Genomic DNA, 19083 nt, shown 5'->3' with positions numbered 1-19083 from the left:
CTGGCTGTGGGCACCAGCTCGGGTGGCGCCTCTGTGGAGGCCTGCTTGGCCATCCGTGGGGGGAATGGTCCCGGCTTCCACCCCTGTCCTGCTATAGGGCCACACTGCACCTGACTTCTGTCCTTAGTCTCGTGCAGATGGTGCTGCACTCAAGGGGTTTTCAGAGAAGCTTCAGGACTTTCATATAAAGCCAGAATATCTATCAAATGTTCAAATCTTAGGTATATATTAAAAAGATGTATGTGGCCAGGGGCCAGATTTGTATCAGCATGTAGTCTGTTTCTTTAAAACTTTTTTTAATGTGGGTTTTTTTTTTTTAGTTCGTTTTTGAGAGACAGAGACAGAATGCTAGTGGGGGAGGGGCAGAGAGCGAAGGAGACACAGAATCTGAAGCAGGCTCAAGCCTCTGAGCTGTCAGCACATAGCCAGATGTGGGGCTAGAACCCACAAACCGTGAGATCATGACCTGAGCTGAAGTCGGATCCTTAACTGACTGAGCCACCCAGGCACCCTTATGTTATTGATGTTAATAGGAAGGGCCTCAACAATCACAGTGATATAATAGAATGAAATAAATATTAGGGTGGTGGGATTATTGCAGGGAGAGGGTCTAGCACACATTTTGTTGGTGTGCTTGTTTTTCTGTGTAGTTGTGCTTGACTCTCCAAATTCCCTACTTGCCTGGGGTTCTTGACCGCCCTTGAGAAAGATGTAGCCACTGCAGGGTGAAGGTGAGAGTGTAATTCGAAGCTAAATGAGAATGGCACTGGATTCTAAAATTATACCCCCTCTCAGATTTACAAATGTGCACACATTTACTCATGGTGCAAGAAGCCCTAAGTCCTAGCCCTGAGTGTGAATTGCCTGGGATCCATCCCAGGCTGTCATTGCTGGATTAACCAGACCTGAGCAAGCAGGATGGCACAGAGGAGGTGATAGGTTCCAGGACAGGGGCCCAGTGGCCTGGATGGACTGACTGCCTGGTACTGAACCCGGAGCCCAGGCAATTGTAGCGTTCACCTTGAGGCTGCCCATCCGACTAGCCTGGTGGGTTGGAGCTGGGGCAGTTGAAGCTAATGAACGCCTCCTCTTTTATTCCCAGGGACACATGGAAGCCATCCATCCACTAGCCGAGGATCAGCTGAGCCCTGGGGCTGATGCTTGCCCACACTGCTGAGAATGGCACGGAGGCCCAGCCAGGCAGCAGGAGAAAGGTTAACCTGGGACACTCCTGGACAGTGATCCTGATGTCTGTTCTGAGTTGTGCACTCAAGGGTGTGATAAGTGAGTATGTTACAGGATCCCCAGGGATCACCAGCCCTCCCTGCCTCGGCAGCATGGTCACAGGTCTGGAGGTTCTCATTATGAGCCTGTGTTCTGTCCAAGGGCCTGTCACAGGGCTATAGTTGTAGAATAGGAGGGGAATGTCCAGCAGTTTCAGGCCGTTTCATGTGTTGGAGCCATCTTATAGCCACATGGCCTCTAAAAACTGTGCCAGACCCAGATTGGCTGACACAAATGATGTCAGACACCCAGCACATAGGAGATGACATCTTCCCAAATTCTCTCTCTTAACTGTAGGCTCGTGGATGCTTTGGGCCCTGGGCTTTACCTCTCTGCAATGAGAACTGTACCTCATCTGGGATTCCAGATTCTGCTCCGATGCTATGAACAGTTCACAAGGCCTTGGGTAGAGCACCCAGGGCATTGGGAGGTGAGGGATTGGTGGTGCCTTAGCTGCCATAAAAGTGGCCACCAAGGGGTCAAGAGGAGCAAGTTCTCTGCTGCTTTTGGCCTGTTAGGAGGAAGTTTTCCTCCTCCCAAGTCCAGACAAGCTGCATGGAGAGCAGGGGACCCCCAACTGTGGAGTCTCACCTGTCCTCATATGGGCTTTCTTTCCAGCCTTAACCTCTGGCTTTTCCTCAGTGGTGCTTTAGAAAATGACGATTGGTTGGGGCTTCTGGGTGGCTCAGTTGGTTGAGCATCTGACTTTGGCTCAGGTCATGATCTCACGGTTCGTGGGTTTGAGCCCCATGCCGGGCTCTGTGCTGATGGCTCATCGCCTGGAGCCTGCTTCTTGGATTCTGGGTCTCCCTCTCTGCCCCTTTCCCGCTCATGCTCTGTCTCTTTCTCTCTCTCAAAAGTAAATAAACTTACAAATTAAAAAAAAAAAAAAAAAGACAATTGGCTGCTTTCCCAAGCCCCAAAGGCTTGTCTGGCCTAAAGGCTATTGTCTGCATAGGGCAAACAGTCCCAGTGAGGGATCAGGGACCAGCAGGCAGGGAAGTCCCCTGGAAGACAGGGCAGGGAGAGCCAGTGCTTTTACACTCCTGACTGGATGGGCTATTGGGAGCTGCTGGGCTGGCATATAGGAACCGGGAGGCTTAGCTTCCACACAGGAGCATGCAGGGAGGGCAAAGGGTAACTAGGTATTTCTCAGCTGTAGGTAGATGTTGACTCTAGTGCCGGTGGGAGTTTAAAACTCAGGGCTAGCATTTATTTTTCACTCAGCCTGGGCTTGCAAAATCAGTTTATGGTTGGAGGCTCTTTCAGGAAGTTGATTTGTAGCTAGGGTAGTGCAAGCCTGAACTATGGGTGTGGGGTGGGTGCACAGAGATGGCCACAGAGGCCACTGTGGGAGCACGGTGACTCAGACCAGAGACCTATTCCCCACATAACACAGAGTTCCCCAGGGCAATCTACACCATCATCCCTAAGACTGTTGTACCCTTTGGTCCAGTGATCCCATTTCTGGAGTTATTAAGAAATCTTTCTTTAAGGTACGCCTGGGTGACTCAGTCAGTCAAGTGTCCAGCTCTTGATCTTAGCTCAGGTCTTTATTATTATTATTTTTTATTAGTTATTTATCTTTTTTTTTCCTTCCAAGATTGTATTTAAATATTTAAATTCAAGTTAGTTAACATATAGTTTAGTATTGGTTTCAGAATTAGAATTTAGTGATTCATCACTTACATATAATACCCAGTGCTCATCACAAGTACCCACCTTAATAGCCATCTCCCATCTAGCCCTTCCCCCACCTGCCTACTTCCATCAATCCTCAGTTTGTTTTCGATAGTTAAGAGTCTCTTATGGTTTGCCTTCCTCTCTGTTTTTAGCTGATTTTTCCTTCCCTTCCTGTATGTTCATCTGTTTTGTTTCTTAAATTCCACCTATGAGTGAAATCACGTGGTATTTGTCTTTCTCTGACTTATTTTGCTTAGCATAATACACTCCAGTTTCATCCACATCATTGCAAATGGCAAGATTTCATCCTTTTTGATGGCTGAGTAATATTCCATTGTATATTTATACCACATCTTCTTTATCCATTCATCAGTTGATGGACATTTGGTCAGCTCAAGTCTTTATCTCAGGGTTGTGAGTTCAAGCCCTGTGTTAGGCTCTACACCCAGCATGGAGCCTACTTAAAAAAAAAAAAAAGAAATCTTTCTTTAGGATATATTCCTAGAGAAGGAAAAGGCTGAATTCTTTTGTTACAGGCATAAAAAAAGATGTTTCTTGTGGTGTCATTGTAATAGTGAGAGTGGGAAACAATTGTTCTCTCTCCCTTTTCTGAACACCTAAGTTAAGTAAATTATAGTTTTCCACCTGGTGGAATATCACATAGCCATTATAATAATGAGAACAAAAGCAATAAAACAACTGGGGGAAATGATTATTTTATAATAAGTGAAAATGTCAGGTTACAGAATAAGTACATTAAAGCAACTTGTAAAATAAACACATGAGAAAAAATTGCAAGGGAGAAGTGATAATGGCTGCTAGTTTGGTGGAATTATGAATTCCTTTTCTTTCTATGATACATGGATTTGCTTCTTTTAAAGCTAAGTGTAATCCGGGTGAATATACAACACACCATTAACAGTGACTTTCTCTAAGATGTGGGGTGATGGAAGATATTTACTTTCTAGGTCATTCGTTTCCATAATGTTTAAATTTCAGGTGTGAGCACATGTTACTTTTATAATCAGGAAAAATAATAAAGATATTTTAAAATGTTAGCATTGAAAAATTTTAAAGGCTATATCTGCCAAGAAAGGGGAGAAGAGAAAGGCTGAGCTGCTAGCTGTTTACACCTGCCCTTATCAGTGTTTAAGAGCCTGTGCCTGTGTGGGCCCATTCATTCATTCATTCATTCATCCATGCCAGAAGTATTAGTGGGTCTTATCACCAGGCACTGTTGTAGGCACTGGGAACCCAGCAGTGAACAAGACAGAGCCCCTGCCCTCATGGAGCATTCATTCTAGTTGGAGGAGACAGACAACAAACAAGTAGCAAAATAGTAGAAAGTGAAAGTGCTGGAGGAATGAAATATGATGATGTCAGTGATGGGAAGGCTGTTTTGGATTCGAGACCAGAGAAGGTCTCAGGGGTGACGGTTGAGCTGAGATCTGAGTAACAATAGAGAAGCAGCCAAGTGAGGTCTGGAAAGAGCCTTGCAGGCAACACTCAGGATGCCCAGCCTCAGGGCCCCAACTGCTAGGTGCCCTTTACTGCCTGAGCCCTGGCGAACCTCTGTGCCAGGCTGACTGTGTTCCCCAGGCCCACTTGTCCTCCTGTGTCTGCCAGCTGGGATTTGCTTAGCATCTGAGGCCTTCTAAAATCCTCTTTGGCCTGCTGCTTTGTGTGGAATGGTTGCTCCTGACACTCTCCCTGGTGCTGCTCCAGGCACCAGGCTTCTCTGGGCAGTGTGATGCTGGTCACTGCTCTTGGCTGAATGTCCATGGCAGGGCTGGGCCATCTGAGATTCCCAGCCAATATGAGGGTGGGCTGGCAGTCAGGGTAGCCTGACAGGGACCAGTGTGTGTCTTGGTGAAAGGCCTTTGAATGGCATACACCTTGAGGCCCTCAGAGGTGGCTGCTACCATAGTCCTGTGAGGGTCCACTATGACCCTGGAGGATCATTGTGTGGATCTTGCCAGAACTTGGCCTTAGAACAGAACTTGGCCTCTCAGAATAGGACGAGAGCCTGCAATGGCTCTGACACCTGTTCTGGGCTTCATTGATGATCTACCTAGAGGTTCATGTTGCTCTTGCTTCTTGTTTCCTCTCCATATACCATCCTAGTCTTCCAGAAGCAGAAACTCAGAAAGTGGTGGTGCCTATAGAGGAGCCTGTAGTCAGCTTCAAGGGCAGTGCAGTGTGCTGATTGGGAATGAAGGCTCTGGAGCCAGACTTGCTGGGTTTGAATCCTAGCTCTGGCTTTTATAGCTGTAATTCTTAAGACTTATTAAAACTTCCCCTTCCTCAATTGCCCCATCTATAAAATAGGCTTGAATATTATCTGAGTTAATACCTGGTAAGTGCTGAGAAGAGTGGCTGATGATTACTGTGACTTGGGAGGTAGCAGGAAGACCATCCCAAAGAGTTTTCTGGGGGATGCCCATAGCAAGAAAGGGTGGAACTCTATAGTGTCTGGGCTAGCCAGTGACCACAGGTATTTAGCTCTGCTTGTCTGGCCCTGAAGCAAGCCCATATGTTCCTCCCACCCTCACCCCTCCCAACTTGATTACCACAGTGCAAGGTGAGGATGGTTTCAGACCTTGCATCTTTCACCCAGATGTTAGGACACCTGCCCACCCCTCATAGATTCCACTCACTTCCAGCACAGAGCCTATCAGGGGGCTGGACTCAGAGTCCCCCCCCCCCCCCCGCCTCCACTGCCTTGCTCCCAGGGGCCCCCTATAAGGGCTGTGTCTCTCCCCAGCACATGGAACTGTAGCGATTTTGGTGCCTAGGAATGGGGAAGTAAATGAGGTGAAAGAGGCCTGGTAATGAGGTGAAGCCCCGCCCAGCCTGGTTGCATGTAAGAGGAATCCCGATTTTCTATCAAGATGCTCCTCTGGACAGAAATTCCCAGAGTCATTGTGTTGTGGCACCTTAGCTTCCTGGAACAAGATGAGAGTTTTGAGTAAAACCAAAGGCGGTTGCCTTATCTGGTTTTGCCTCCAGCCTGTCTCAGACTTGTGGCATTCTCTTCGCCCCTCTCAACTTGCTGTGCTCGCTGCGTAGGGAATAACTCAGCAGGTTCTGGAAGCTGGTGAGATACTCCTAGGGAGCAAGATTCTGAACCCCTCCCTACAAAGTCATCTATCACCTGTCCCCTTGGGGGGGGGGACAGTGCCCTGCTCTGCCAAGTCACCTTGAGTTCTGGCCCTTGGCTGGAACTCTGTATTCCCAGGCCCTTTTATCAACAAGTATGAAGGCTCTTGTACATGAGTGTTGTTCTCCATATCCTGCATATGAAACTGTCCACAGCTCTTTTCTCCTTCTTGTTTTCATCCTTGCGCACGCTCTCCTCCTCACTTCGCTTTGAGTTTTCTTTCCTGGGCCATCTGTCTTTGTGTCATCATTCTCAGGATGGTTGTGTTTGTCACCAGGAGAAAGAGGCCAATGTCCAGTGAGCTACTGGTTCTTCCTGATGCAGGCCTTCCCAGGTCTCTGATCTCAGTGCCAAGCAAGGAGGTACTGGAAGAATGTGGGGAAAGGACTCGGGTGGGGGGAGGCCTGGGCAGGGATAGAGGTCTGTTGGGCCGGCAGAGGGTCGGGGAGCCTGTCCCAGCTCAAAGTTTAAGCATGGCTCCTGTGAGTATTAGCAGTGGGTTCAGGGAGTGGAGTTTTGCAAATCTACCCAAGCCAATGCCGCTTCTAATGTTAGTGTCTGTCCCACCACGGTGTGAGCTGCCATCCCAGCTGATAACACTGTCTCACATCCCCTTTCTCTGTCTTCCCCCCTCATCTCCTGGCTCCAGCCAGGATATCCAGTTTCCCCTTTTTGTCTCACATGGACTAGGAGTGTTCTTCTGGCAAAACCCCACAGACACAGCCTGACCTGGCCTAGGTATGCTTCCCCTCTGCCTACCCATGTTCCTCCAGGTAGGGAAGGTTCCAGAAATGGAATCCAGGCCTTGGACTCACCCTGTTCTCTCTTCTCCATCCTCTCTTCTGTTCAACATCTTGCCCTCCTTCCACTGTTTAATGGCTATTCCTTTGTTCTTGCTTGCTTCTGCTCTAAGGTTTGGAGGTCCAGCTCTTTAAAGTCACCTGCTTCCAGGGGGTGTGACTGGACCCCACGAGTTGTTACTGACTGGGAAACCTTGGCCATCTCTAAAGATGAGCCCAAGGGGCAAGGAGAGCAGGGTTTTAAAGTCAACATTAAGGTGGGGTGCTGACCCGAGGACTCCATTAGTTATGTCAGGATGCTGCATAGGATGAACAGGATCCTGTGGGCCAGAGGGGCCAGAGGTGCGAGTGCAGGTCAGGTGGACAGACCTAAGTTCAGAGGGGCCTGAGTGGGTGGGAAACAAAGTGGTTTCCAGGCCACCACAGGCCCGCCTGCCTGGGGTCATGGGCCCCTCCTCATTCTCAGTGAGTTTCCCTGGAGCTTCAATCTGTTCTCTCCCACTCCAGGGGTCTAAAAGCCTATTGGGGGTTCAGGATAGAATGAGGGTGTGAGAAGCTTGCCAGGAATGCTGGCCCTTTCATTCCACCCTTCTTTTCAAGCCTGGACCTCAGAGGGCTAGTTCTGAGTGCCGCCCCCCCCCCCCCCCTTTCATTAAACCTCCCCAGCCACACAGAGGCTGGAAGCTGGCCAAGCCCTCCTCTACGAAACCTTTGTTTCCTCAGGGGCTGCGTGTGTGGTTATTGGTTTCACAGGGTTGCTTGGCTGCTGGGCTGTGCTCTGGGTGGAGGTGAAAACCTGACCTGCTTGGCAAGGAAGGCTGCCCAACCGCTAGTGAGGACAGGGGCAGAATGTCCCACCTTGGGTACGAGGTGGCACTCAAAGCGGGAGAAGCTCACCAGGAAGCCCATCTCTGTGCCAGAAGTGACAGCCACACTTTCTTGAGCATTTGCTATATTCAGTAGCGTCTATTAGCTCATTCATCCTTACAGTCATCCTCGGAAGTAGTTACTCTTGTTATTTTCCCTTTATCTATAAGGAAACTGAGGAAAAAAGGAAATCGTTTTATAGAAAGGTCTGGTAACGTGCCCTGGAGCCCACAGGTGAAGGGTACCAGCCTGTTTGAATCAGAAAGTTAGAGTCTAGGGCCCCTGGGCTTAACCACTTTATGCTATTCAAACCTGTGAGGCATGGTTTGTTGTTGGTGATGATGGCTCAGGAGGGAACAGCCTGCATTAATTTTTCAGGACTTCAGGTGTCCTAAGGTTCATTTGTCTGGCAAGTTTGTTGAATATCTTCTCTATACAAGGCACAAAGATGATTAATACATATTCATACAACAAACAGTTTTAAGTTAAATTTTATTTTTGTAAAAGTTTATACATACTTGGTAGAAAAAATTTTTAGACTATACGAGAAGTTTAAAAAAGGAAATAAAAATCACTTGTGATGTCACCCTCCAGAGATGATTATGGCTAATTTTTTGTACGTTTACATGTATGTAGGCTTTTGCAAAATCAAAATCATATTAATTATTTAGTTTTGAATCCTGCTTTTTTTTCCTCTTAACATTATAATAAACGTTCATCAAGGGGCCACTGGTGCATAGCAAAGCATAGTGCTAACTGTTGTCACAGAAGTGAACTGGGTGCAGAGGTGGACAAACAGGGCAGCAGATAGCTCTGGAATTGGAGGTGTTTAGGAAAATCTTCACAGAGGAGCTGGACCTTGAAGATTATGGGCTCATGGGCCATGGGTTGGGGGTGGTGGTGGCTGTAGCAGTTGGGAAAGGCACCCCAGGTAGCAAAAGCAGTAATGAAAAGATCCAGAGGACAAGATCTGAGGCAGAGGTGGCTCATAAAGGGCTTTGCCAGCCATCCCTAGGGGTTTGAGCCTTATTGCATAGATGGTAAAGATCCACTAATAGGCCCACATGGGGAGAAATATCAAATTCATGTTTGAGAAAGATTGCTGTTTTTACATACTCTTTAAAAAATTTTTTTTTAACGTTTATTTGAGAGACAGAGATAGAGCACCAGTGGGGGAGGGGCAGAGAGAGAGGGAGACACAGATCTGAAGCAGGCTCCAGGCTCTGAGCTGTCAGCACAGAGCCGGACGTGGGACTCAAACCCACAAACTGTGAGATCACGACCTGAGCTGAAGTCAGATGCTTACCCAACCGAGCCACCCCGGCGCCCTCTACATGCTCTTAGTGTGATGAGTGGATTGAAAAGGAATAGGCACCTTCCAGGCACCCCCTGGAAGACACCTGGGGGCATCTGGGTGAGAGATGGTGACAGCTTAAAGCAGAGCAGCAGCAATGAGAAAGAGGAGTGAAGAGGAAGAGATGATTTCAAAGATATTTAAGTGGTGGAAAGGACAGGAGGTAATGGCTGACTTGGTGGCCTTGCCATGTGACTTATTTTGATCAAGAAGATGTTAGTGGGCATGAGTTAACCAGAGTCTTGAAAAGCACGGGTGCAGCAGGGCTTGCTCGTTCATGTGCTTCTGCCCTTGCCATGAGAAAGCATGCCTGGGATGTGAGATAAGTAGATAAGAGCCACCCCAGCCAAGGATAGGACAGAACCCCCAAATGACCAGCAGTCTCATGATCAAGGCCACCCAAGATCCCCTAACCCACAGACACACAAGTAGTAGTAACAAATGAGAGTTGATTGAAGCCACTGAGTTTTGGAATGACTTACATAGCAATTATAAACTATTAATAAATGTCTTTTTTTTTTTTCATTGAATGCTGTGTGCCAGACACTATTGTAGGCAGTGGGGATGCAGTACTGAACCAGACGGACAAGGTATTCTCAGGGAGCTCATGTTCAAGTGGAGACGCAGCAGAGGAAGTTAGCATGACACTAGAGCCTCTGGCTGCTAACTGGGTGCTTGGTGTTTCCTTTAATCAGAGTGGGGTCACAGGAGGAAGACAAGTTTTGGGGAAAATATAATGAGTCTGATTTAGGAAAGGATTTGAGGTGCCTATAGGACATTTAGGTGGAGGTGTTCAGGAAGGAGTGGGATACAGAGGTGCAGAACACAGGAAAAACATCTGGATGGGGACTGAATGTTATCAACATAATAAAACAGGAAATCATCTGGGCCAAGGAGAGAGAGAGTGAGTGCTATGGCTATTCAGTGGGGGGGAGGGGAGGACTGTGGCGGGGAGGATGAAAAAGATTTTGTTCTGAAGGTAACCTGGAAGCTGGGTTTGTGCTTGTGGAGGTGAGATGAAAGGCCACAGGAAATAGACAGATAGAATCTACAAGGAGGGGAGGGAAGACCGGGAGAGCTGGCCTGTGAGAATAAGGCTGAAAAAGTAGGCTGGCATGAGATCCTAGTGAGTCTTGAATGCCAGGCCAAGGATGCTGTGGCATTTCATTAGGAAATGGGGGGCCACTGAATGTTTTTGAGGAGGGGAGTACCATCAGGCGCACATGTCTAGATGGGCAGTGGTGTGCAGGGGGATGGGTGCTGAAGCAGAAACCAGGAGATGTGGATCCTAGTCTTAGCCTTTCCATCTACTGGCCCTGAGATATGGGGCAAATGACCTCTCTCTGAGCCCCAACTGTCTCTCTTAAAAAACAGGAGTTAAACTACCTGTCATTCATATGAATCTTAATTTTGTAAAAACCAATGACAAAATGTAAATGGAAGTGCTTGGAAGACCACAAAGCAATCCACAAGGGAGGGTATTGAGGTGGGTTATTAATTGTGACTAGGTCTGTGTTAGCTGAGAGATGAGGCTGGGATTCCCAGACAGGCATGCAGACTACATATGCATCTTGTTAACCTCTGTCCCCTCTCCCACCTTGACAGAGTGTCAAGCCTGGTGTCCACTGGCAGCTGGCAGAGCTGGGATGCATGTTTTCATCATCTGCCTTTCCATTCCTGATGCAGCCCTGAACTGCTCCCCTCACCCCCCTCACACACACACCCAAACATGCATCGTTTAGAGACTGCCTGCTCTGGAGAGGCCTGTGCCAAGGCTGCAGAACAGAGGACTGGAAAATAGTCCCTTCCCTCAAGGAATACACAGCTAGCTAGCTGTGTACTAGCTAGCTGGATCAGAGGGCATATGCCTTATAACAGCGTACGGGGTGGCACTGGAGAAAGAGGCAATTGAGTCATCCAGACAGTCACTGATGGAGGACAAGGAGAAAGCTGAGAGATCTGGGGGCCAGCCTTCAGGGAAGCAGGATGGAGCCTTAAAGACTGGTGGGGTTGAGAAGAGAGGAGAGGAAGGCAATAAGAAGTAAGAGAGGACTGTCAGCCCACTGGTTTCCTTTCAACATTGAAACTAACACCAAAACCTGCTTAATGGAGCAGTGAAAGACAAATGTGACCACAACGAGCTTCCACTTTCAACCCATTAGGATGACCATCATCAAAAAACCAGAAAATAACAAGTGCTGGCAAGGATGTGGAGAAATTGGAATCCTTGAGTACTGTTGGTGGGAACGTAAAATGGTATGGCTGCTGTGGAAAACAGCAAGGCTATTCCTCAGAAAATAAACACAGAATCACCATATGATTCAGCAATTCTACTCCTGGATATAAATCCAAAAGAACTGAAAGCAGAGACTAGAACAGATATCTGTATACCCATGTTCATAGCAGCAGTGTTCACAATAGCCAAAAGGTGGAGGCAACCCATTCATGGACAAATGGATAAATAAAAGGTGACATAGGGGGTGCCTGGGCGGCTCAGTGGATTAAGCGTCCGACTTCAGCTCAGGTCATTGTCTCACATCTCGTGAGTTCGAGCCCTGCATCAAGCCCTACATCAAGCTCTGTGCTGACAGCTCAGAGCCTGGAGCCTGCTTCAGATTCTGTGTCTCCCTCTCTCTCTCTCTCTCTGCCCCTCCCCTGCTCATGCTCTGTCTCTCTCTTAAAAATAAACATTAAAAAATGTTTTTTAATGTGACGTATCTAGATAGCTAGCTAGATCACAGTGGAATGAATATTATTCAGCCTTAAAAAGTGAAGGACATTCTGACACATGCTTACAACATGGATGAACCTTGCAGACATGATGCTCAGTGAAATAAGCCAGTCTTAAAAGGGCAATTACAATATGATGCCACTGAAAAGAGGTAACTAGAGTAGTAAAATTCATAGAGACAGAAGGTGGAATGATGGTTGCCAGGGCGGGGGGGAGGGGGTGGGAAGCGAGTGTTTGATGAGTATGGAATTTCAGTTTGGGATAATGAAAAAATTTTGGAGATGGATGGTGGTGACAGTTGCACAACAGTGTGACTGTACTTAATGTCACTGAACTGTACACCTAAAAATGGCTAACGCGGTACATGTTATGTATATGTTAACACACACACACAAGATAAATGTGATAGGTTGCTTAGAAAGATCCCAGAAATATGAGTGATGTGGAGTTGTTTGAAAAGAAGTGCAGGAAGAGATGAATCAGCTAGTAGCCTAGAAATGGGGGTGACTGGCAGGCCAGGACAGCCAGCTCTTCCACTGACCACAGATAATCCAAACAAAGCTTAGGGAGTGCAGGATATACCTCCTTCCAATAGTACTTGAGTAGGGCTGGTCAGAGGAAGCCAGTGGAACTTTTAATTTTCTTCCTTTCATTTCTCATGCCCACCTGGCTAAGGTGAGGAATAGGGAATAAAGTAATGAACATGAAATAGGGTCAAGAATATGACTGGTAACCAAAGAGAAAGGTAGAGGCAGGTTTGGAATCCCCTCCAGCCTGGTCATGGCAGAGACCTGAGCTGCACGTGGGAAGGCAGGAGGAGGGCTCCGTCCCTCCTTCCCTCACCTGTCTCCTTTGTGTCCCAGCAGCCAGCCCCACTCGGCGCCATGGCATCTGCCGAGCCCCTGACGGCGCTGTCCCGCTGGTACCTGTATGCCATCCACGGCTACTTCTGCGAGGTGATGTTCACGGCGGCCTGGGAGTTCGTGGTGAACTTTAACTGGAAGTTCCCTGGGGTTACGAGCGTGTGGGCTCTCTTCATCTACGGCACCTCCATCCTCATCGTGGAGCGCATGTACCTGCGCCTGCGCGGCCGCTGCCCACTGCTGGTGCGCTGCCTCATCTACACGCTTTGGACCTACCTGTGGGAGTTCACCACCGGCTTCATCCTGCGCCAGTTCAACGCCTGTCCCTGGGACTATTCCCAGTTCGACTTTGACTTCATGGGCCTCATCACCCTGGAGTACGCCGTGCCCTGGTTCTGCGGGTCCCTCATCATGGAGCAGTTCATCATCCGCAACACCCTCCGCCTCCGCTTTGACAAGGACGCTGAGCCCGGGGAGCCCAGTGGCCCCCTGGCGATGGCCAACGGCCACGTCAAGACAGACTGAATGGGGCTGGTGGGTGGGGCCCGGGGCTCTCTCATGGACCCCGTGGACAGAGGTACCAAGCTGGTGGGGTTACGTCTTCTGAACAGCACAAGCCCTGGCCCGGGTCTGGCCTCAGCCCCTTAGGGCACACACCCTCGCCGTCCACCGGGGGCGGGACCGGGGGCGGGGCCAGGTGTGGGGGGCGGGTGTCGAGGTAGCCCGGGGACTCTGGGAAGGGTCTGTGGATCCCTGCCCAGCTCAGAGGCTGGCGGCCAGAGGCCTATGGCTAAGCAGCGATTTGACCACCTGGGTGACTTTGGAAGCAGCAGGCCCTGTCCTGGCTAAGGGACTCTGAGAATGGGGCAGAAGATGAGAAGCCTGAGGAGGCCTGAGGAGGCTTTGGGCTGCTGCGAGGCCTCCTCTCTCCTCTCACGTGGTTTAAGTTGGGCTTTGGCTGGTTCCATTAGGCAATATTCAGGTGCTTGCTTGCAACCAATACCTCCCCGGGGGCCTGCTGAGCTGCAGCCTAAGGACAGACTGGGCAGCCAGGAGGCTGCTTGGCAGTAGTGCTGGTCTGCCAGGGCTGGAGGCCTTCCCTTGGCTCCTCTCCCCTCCCCCAGGGCTCCAACGCTCCCTTGGCCTTCTGGGGACCCCCCCACCCTGGTGCTGGATTCCCACCAACCTTGGGCTTTTGGAGGTTTCAATCCCTGTGTGTTCGGTGGCGTTTCCCCCCTTTCTCTTTTATTTTCAAGGCTTTTACCACTAGCAGCCCCTTTATCCGTGTCTGTCATCCCCACCGGCCCCCCTCCCCAACTCCCTGATCAACACAGCAGCTGCCAGAGATAGAACCCTGAGACAGACCCTGCCCACCCTGTTGCCGCCTTCCCTCCACTATTTCTGCTGGCCTGATGACTGGGAAGTTCCCCTTTTACACCTCCCCACCTGTCTGGTGGGCTGTGGCAATGCCCCGGTGCTCTTCTCTGTGCCCCCTCCCCTCAGTGGCCCAGCAAAAATTGAATGATATACCCTCCCCCAGCACACAGGCCAAGATGGGCCACCCCAGATCCACAATGGGGACCTAGAGACAAATCAGTTTAGGGGAGGAGGGTTGTGATAAAGGCATCTGGTTTCTTTTCAAGCCAGTCAGGGGGAATCGAACTTTCTAGGGGATGGAGGAGCAGGAATCCGGTGTTGGGAGACCCATGGAGGATAAGTGAGGGAAAAAAAGAAGACAGCCTTTCAGCTTTGAGAGGGTCTTTGGAGCATCCTTAGTGGGAGGGGGTCAGTTGGTTCTGCCATAGCCCCAGCCCTGCAGCAAAATCTGGTCAGAGCTACCCCCTTCCCACCCCTCCCAGCAAGGCTGACCCTTTGAGCTTACTCCTTAAGCAGTATTAGCCCTGCCATGCTCATGGGCTTTGTCATCTTGGTTGCCAGCCCCCCCCCCCACTCCTTCTGTGACAGGTCCATTGCTGGCAGTGGACAGGTGAAGTCCTCACTCCAGCCCACTTCTGGCTCTGCCCCCACTCCCTGAAGGGAGAGGTCCATCAGAATGCAGCCAATGCTGCACAGCCAATGCTGTGGCATGTGGTCTCTTGACGCACTAGGAGTCTTAGATAGAAATTTGCCTTTCCCTTTTTATGGATCATTATAAAACGATAATACTGCCTGTGGAGAGAATCTGCTCTTCCTTGCTGTGCTGCTCTACCTAGACTGTGCAGACAGCACTAGCCAGGGTGTGAGCCAGGGCTGGTGGCCTGGGGATGGGCAGGAGTGGTATCCCAGATGGGGAGAAAGGCTGGTTGTTTTCTGCAGTTAACCCTGTCCAGGACAGGATGAAGGGCACCTTCCAGCCTTTGTGTCCCTGCCAGGCTCCTCGAATCCAGGCATGAACTACATTCTGCAGGGGCCAGACCTACCTTTGATTTTGCTGTGGCCCCAATTCCAGGGTTTTGGGGCATCCAGAGATTCAGGTTTCCATCTACAGGTGGAAGGGGTTCTAGAGGGAAAATATCATCTGGCTTCCCTGTTCCCCCTGGGAAATTATCTCCTTGGCCTTCTCCCTTAATTCTGGGATATCCCAGTTTTCTGGACCCCAACACCCTTCCAGGCCCCCCATGTGGGCCCTTAGACCACACCACCCACCTTTGCCCTCCCCTGCCACGACCGAATCTGTGGTCAGCTTGTTGATGTCTGCCAGCATAGGGCCTCCATGATTCTCAGAGCAAGCCCTTGGATGGCCCATTGGGTCTGTCCACTCCAGATGTTGCCTCATGGGCATTCCCTGGCACCATCTTTTCTCTGGGCCCTACAAACTCCCAAGTACAGGAGGCCCCACAGTAAACCTGCCTGCCTGACATGTACAGAGCACTGTTTTTCTGCTTTATCCAGGTGCCCTGTGGCTCTTATTGTCCCTCATAGGGCACAGAGTCCCCAGCAAAGGCAGGCAATGATCCAGGGCATGAGTTCAGGGTCTGAAGGCTCAGAAATCACCAGGAGTAGCCCTGATTTCAACTCTTGCTTTTTTTTTTCTTTCTTTTTTTTTTTTTTGGTATCTTCAGGGCCCTAATCCCTTAGTGCCCAGGCACCCCAGCTCTGTCAGTGGGGGTGCTGGCAGGAAGAGTCTGCTTGCTGTTTGTGAACCTCTGGTGTCCTGGGTCTCTCTCCACTGGACATGGCAGCATTTCTGAGTTATAGATCGCCATGTGCTGCCCTGCATGGTTGAACCGCTTCTGATGTCTGCTAGGCATCCTGTCCCTTATGCCCTGTCCCCTCTGATGCCAGTGAGTCACAATGGCCTATGCTTATTTACAGCAATAATACATAGGGAGTGCCCATGAAATCCTCTTGTCCTAGTCCCTCACTCTCTGCATGGGTCTCCTTAGGGAGGCAGCACTGAATGGGTCAGTTCCTGAGAACCTATATTTATGAAGCTCTGGGCTGTGCAGACATCATCACAGGGAATTCAGAAAGGAAAGAGGTCCAGCCCTTGAGCTATGGTGAAGGCAGGGAGAGTACCTTCCACCCTGAAGCCACCCCAGACATGGAGGAGCTGCAGGTCCCGGCTCTCCCACCTTCGAAGTAGGTGGGACTGTCTCCCAACTGCGGCAGCTCTTCAGAAGGACACACGACTGGTTTGTGCGCCCATTGCCTGCTCTGTCTTCATTGGTCTCTTTGTCTCTTCCTTTTCACATTTGTGCACATCAAATATACTGGTGTTTGTGTTCCAGAACTGGCTCTGATCCCTCTCTGTTTCTTCTGTTTTGGAGCCCCTTTCCTAGGGGCTTCTGGAGGCCAAGCCCTTCATACCATGTTATGACACTGTCTTAAACCAAGAGGGCTGCTGGTGGAGCCACCCTGTAGGGAGGGCAGGTGGCACCCCCTGACAGTCCTTTTCACTATCTCTGCTCTGACCCTCCTGGTAACCTGAATTCTCTGCCCAACCCTCCACCCCTCACCAGGAACATAATATGATCCATAATCTGGCCATTCTTTGGTCCTAGGTTGCAAAGCAGATGGGGAGCCCTGGGCAGTATTCAGGTTGGCTACAAGTTGACTGCATTTGCCCAGGAGATGAGCTCCTCTTAAAACACACCAGCCATGACCTGGAGTGTCATGAGCCGGAAGGGACCAAGGAAGGAGGCTGAGGGACCAAAGAGCTGAGCCACCAGAGCTCCTTACTTTCCATTACACCAAAGTCATGCTTTGAAGAAACAGAGCTCTGCACTCCTCCCTGGCAACTCTTCTTTCCCTGAGAGGTACATTTGGAGGGAATAATCCCTCCCTACTTTGTGTACTTCTGCTCTTGTCTTGTGTCCCTTGTCCTCTTCTCCCCTACCATGCTCCTGCCCACTTTCCACAGGAAAAGAATGTAGCATTCAGAAATTGTTCAGTCAGTTCAACTAAACTCAGATGGCCTGGTACCCCCGTGCCACAGCCACTGGTTTTCTGGATGCAGTAGGCAGTGTGTTTTCTGAGTCATTGGGGAGGCCCCTGTTTCCTGCACTCACTTCAATGTATTAATTTCTTTGACTGAAAGCGTTTCCCCTTATAAAAATGAGTAAACATAAAGCCCCAATGGCCATTTACATGTTTGTATAAACAATATATAAGGCTATTCCCTTACAGCAGGTTTTTATAGAAAGAGGCAAGCATAATGAAACAGGGTCTACCTTATGGAGCTTCAGAGAAAAGGCAAGAGGCAGGGCTCAAAACAAGAAGTCTGAGGGGACCCAAGACTCTTCTTAACTGGCCAGCCCCTTCTGTACTCTACTCAATGGATGCCTTTCTTTCTTGATACTTTCCTTAACCTCCTCTGCCCTACTGTCATTCAATCCAAAAGGACCTTCTGTCAATACTGCATTGAGACAAGGAGAGCTAATGCCAAGGACCTTGGCTACATCATCTGACATCTGCCCAGCCTTCACAAGAGTCTAATATTCAATTAACAACAACGAATGAATGACCATAATCTTGCCTTTCCTTCTGGGGTGCCCATCTCAGAAAAGTGCTTTGTCCATACTGCCCCCTGGTACAACCAAGGATATCTGGACTGCCTGTGTTTGGTGGGCAGGGAAACAGGTATAGGAAAAGGGAGCAACTGACTGATCATACCACAAGTTATAGGAATTTGTCTCAATAATTTTACAGTAGCTGCAGTTCTTACCACAGTTAACACTGAGACTTCAAGTATTGGGACTGCAACTTGGGCACAGCGATGAGTGTTCATGCACAATCTCAAATTTTCTCCCATTTGAGGTGGGTACTGTTACATCCCTTTTTTATAGAGGAAATCTGGTGGCAACAAGTCTGTAACCGATTTACCCTATTTCTCTGAAAATCACTTTTTTGTTTCAGTGTAAGCAGAAGACCCTTTGGGGGAGGATTTGTGGTGTGTCAGGTCCCCTTTCCTATTTTGATAAGATTCTGGATTTCATTACAGTCCAGCCATCCAAATGCTATTCACAAAGAGAAATGACTCTTTAGGAGGGGGAGAGCTGAGGTGGGGGGGATTAGGTTATGAGGAAGGAGCTATAGGATGCCATCTTAGTCAAAACCTAAAAAAAAACAGGCACAAGGATTCCTCTTGTGGATGGAGGGTTGTAAAATTGTGGCCTTTGGCAGCTGTGGGTTTAGGATTGACATCTCTTCCCCTCCCACACATGGCCTTATTTTTGCCCTTGGCCTTTTACCTTTGATTCTACTTATTTCTCTTAAGATTAAGCCTGAGCCTCTAGCTGTTGGCACTCTCAGAGGGTTTGAAACTACCAGGTGAAACCTTTCTCCTTCTGAAAACTCAGATGCACCTGAGAATTGACCTGTTTTATTCAACTCCTATGGGACACCTGCAGTGAGCCGGAGTAGTCATCGGGGTGGGGGTGCTTACAGTTAGCTGGTGAGAAAGACACTGATTGGACACTCACACAGATAGTTAAGTCATTGCAATGTTGCTTAGCCCTGCAAAAGAGAAATTTCTAACAGAGGAACCTGGCTTATCTACAGGGATACGTAAGGATTCCCTAGGACACACACACACACACACACTGTAGACCTTCAGGTTGAGTACTGGTGCTTTTCAGAGGTGGGCTGGCTGCTGGCTGTGAAGAAATATAGATGTTGACTATGCCTTAGGAGGTGCCTAGATGGATACAGTGCAGAACAAAACCAGCACACAGTGGGTACTTCAAGGAATGCTCAATGAGTGAAGTCTTAAAGTAAGTTGGTCCCAGTAAGCCCACCCTGAATGTTCCAGAGCACCACAGTCCCCTTTGGGAACCTGAAGCTACGAATGCCATTTGAACAATGACCATTTCTGCCATATCTGTGCCCACCACCATAGA

The 19083-nt window shown here is 49.2% G+C and overlaps 1 protein-coding gene across 11 annotated transcripts in view; it reads left to right on the top strand.

Moving 5' to 3' along the window:
- The window catches only part of TMEM229B (transmembrane protein 229B), a 38885-nt gene extending 22410 nt beyond the window's left edge, over positions 1-16475 (top strand). For 6 of the 11 annotated variants that reach the window (XM_053889522.1, XM_053889520.1, XM_053889517.1 and 3 more), the window contains exons 2-4: positions 1103-1284; positions 1582-1714; positions 12746-16475. In XM_053889522.1, coding sequence (XP_053745497.1) covers positions 1622-1714; positions 12746-13267 — 615 coding nt within the window. In that variant the 5' untranslated portion in view covers positions 1103-1284; positions 1582-1621 and the 3' untranslated portion in view covers positions 13268-16475. Of the gene's footprint in view, positions 1-1102; positions 1285-1581; positions 1715-6402; positions 6490-6776; positions 6866-12742 lie in introns of those variants that run through there. The other 5 variants (XM_019451488.2, XM_019451493.2, XM_019451494.2 and 2 more) reach the window with 5 other exon arrangements.
- Positions 16476-19083: the final 2608 nt, after the last annotated feature.

The sequence above is a fragment of the Panthera pardus genome, unplaced genomic scaffold (genome assembly GCF_024362965.1).
Source record: "Panthera pardus isolate Hobbes unplaced genomic scaffold, ASM2436296v1 HiC_scaffold_24, whole genome shotgun sequence".
Lineage (NCBI taxonomy): Eukaryota > Metazoa > Chordata > Mammalia > Carnivora > Felidae > Panthera > Panthera pardus.
This window is presented reverse-complemented; position numbering and strand designations above follow the sequence as displayed.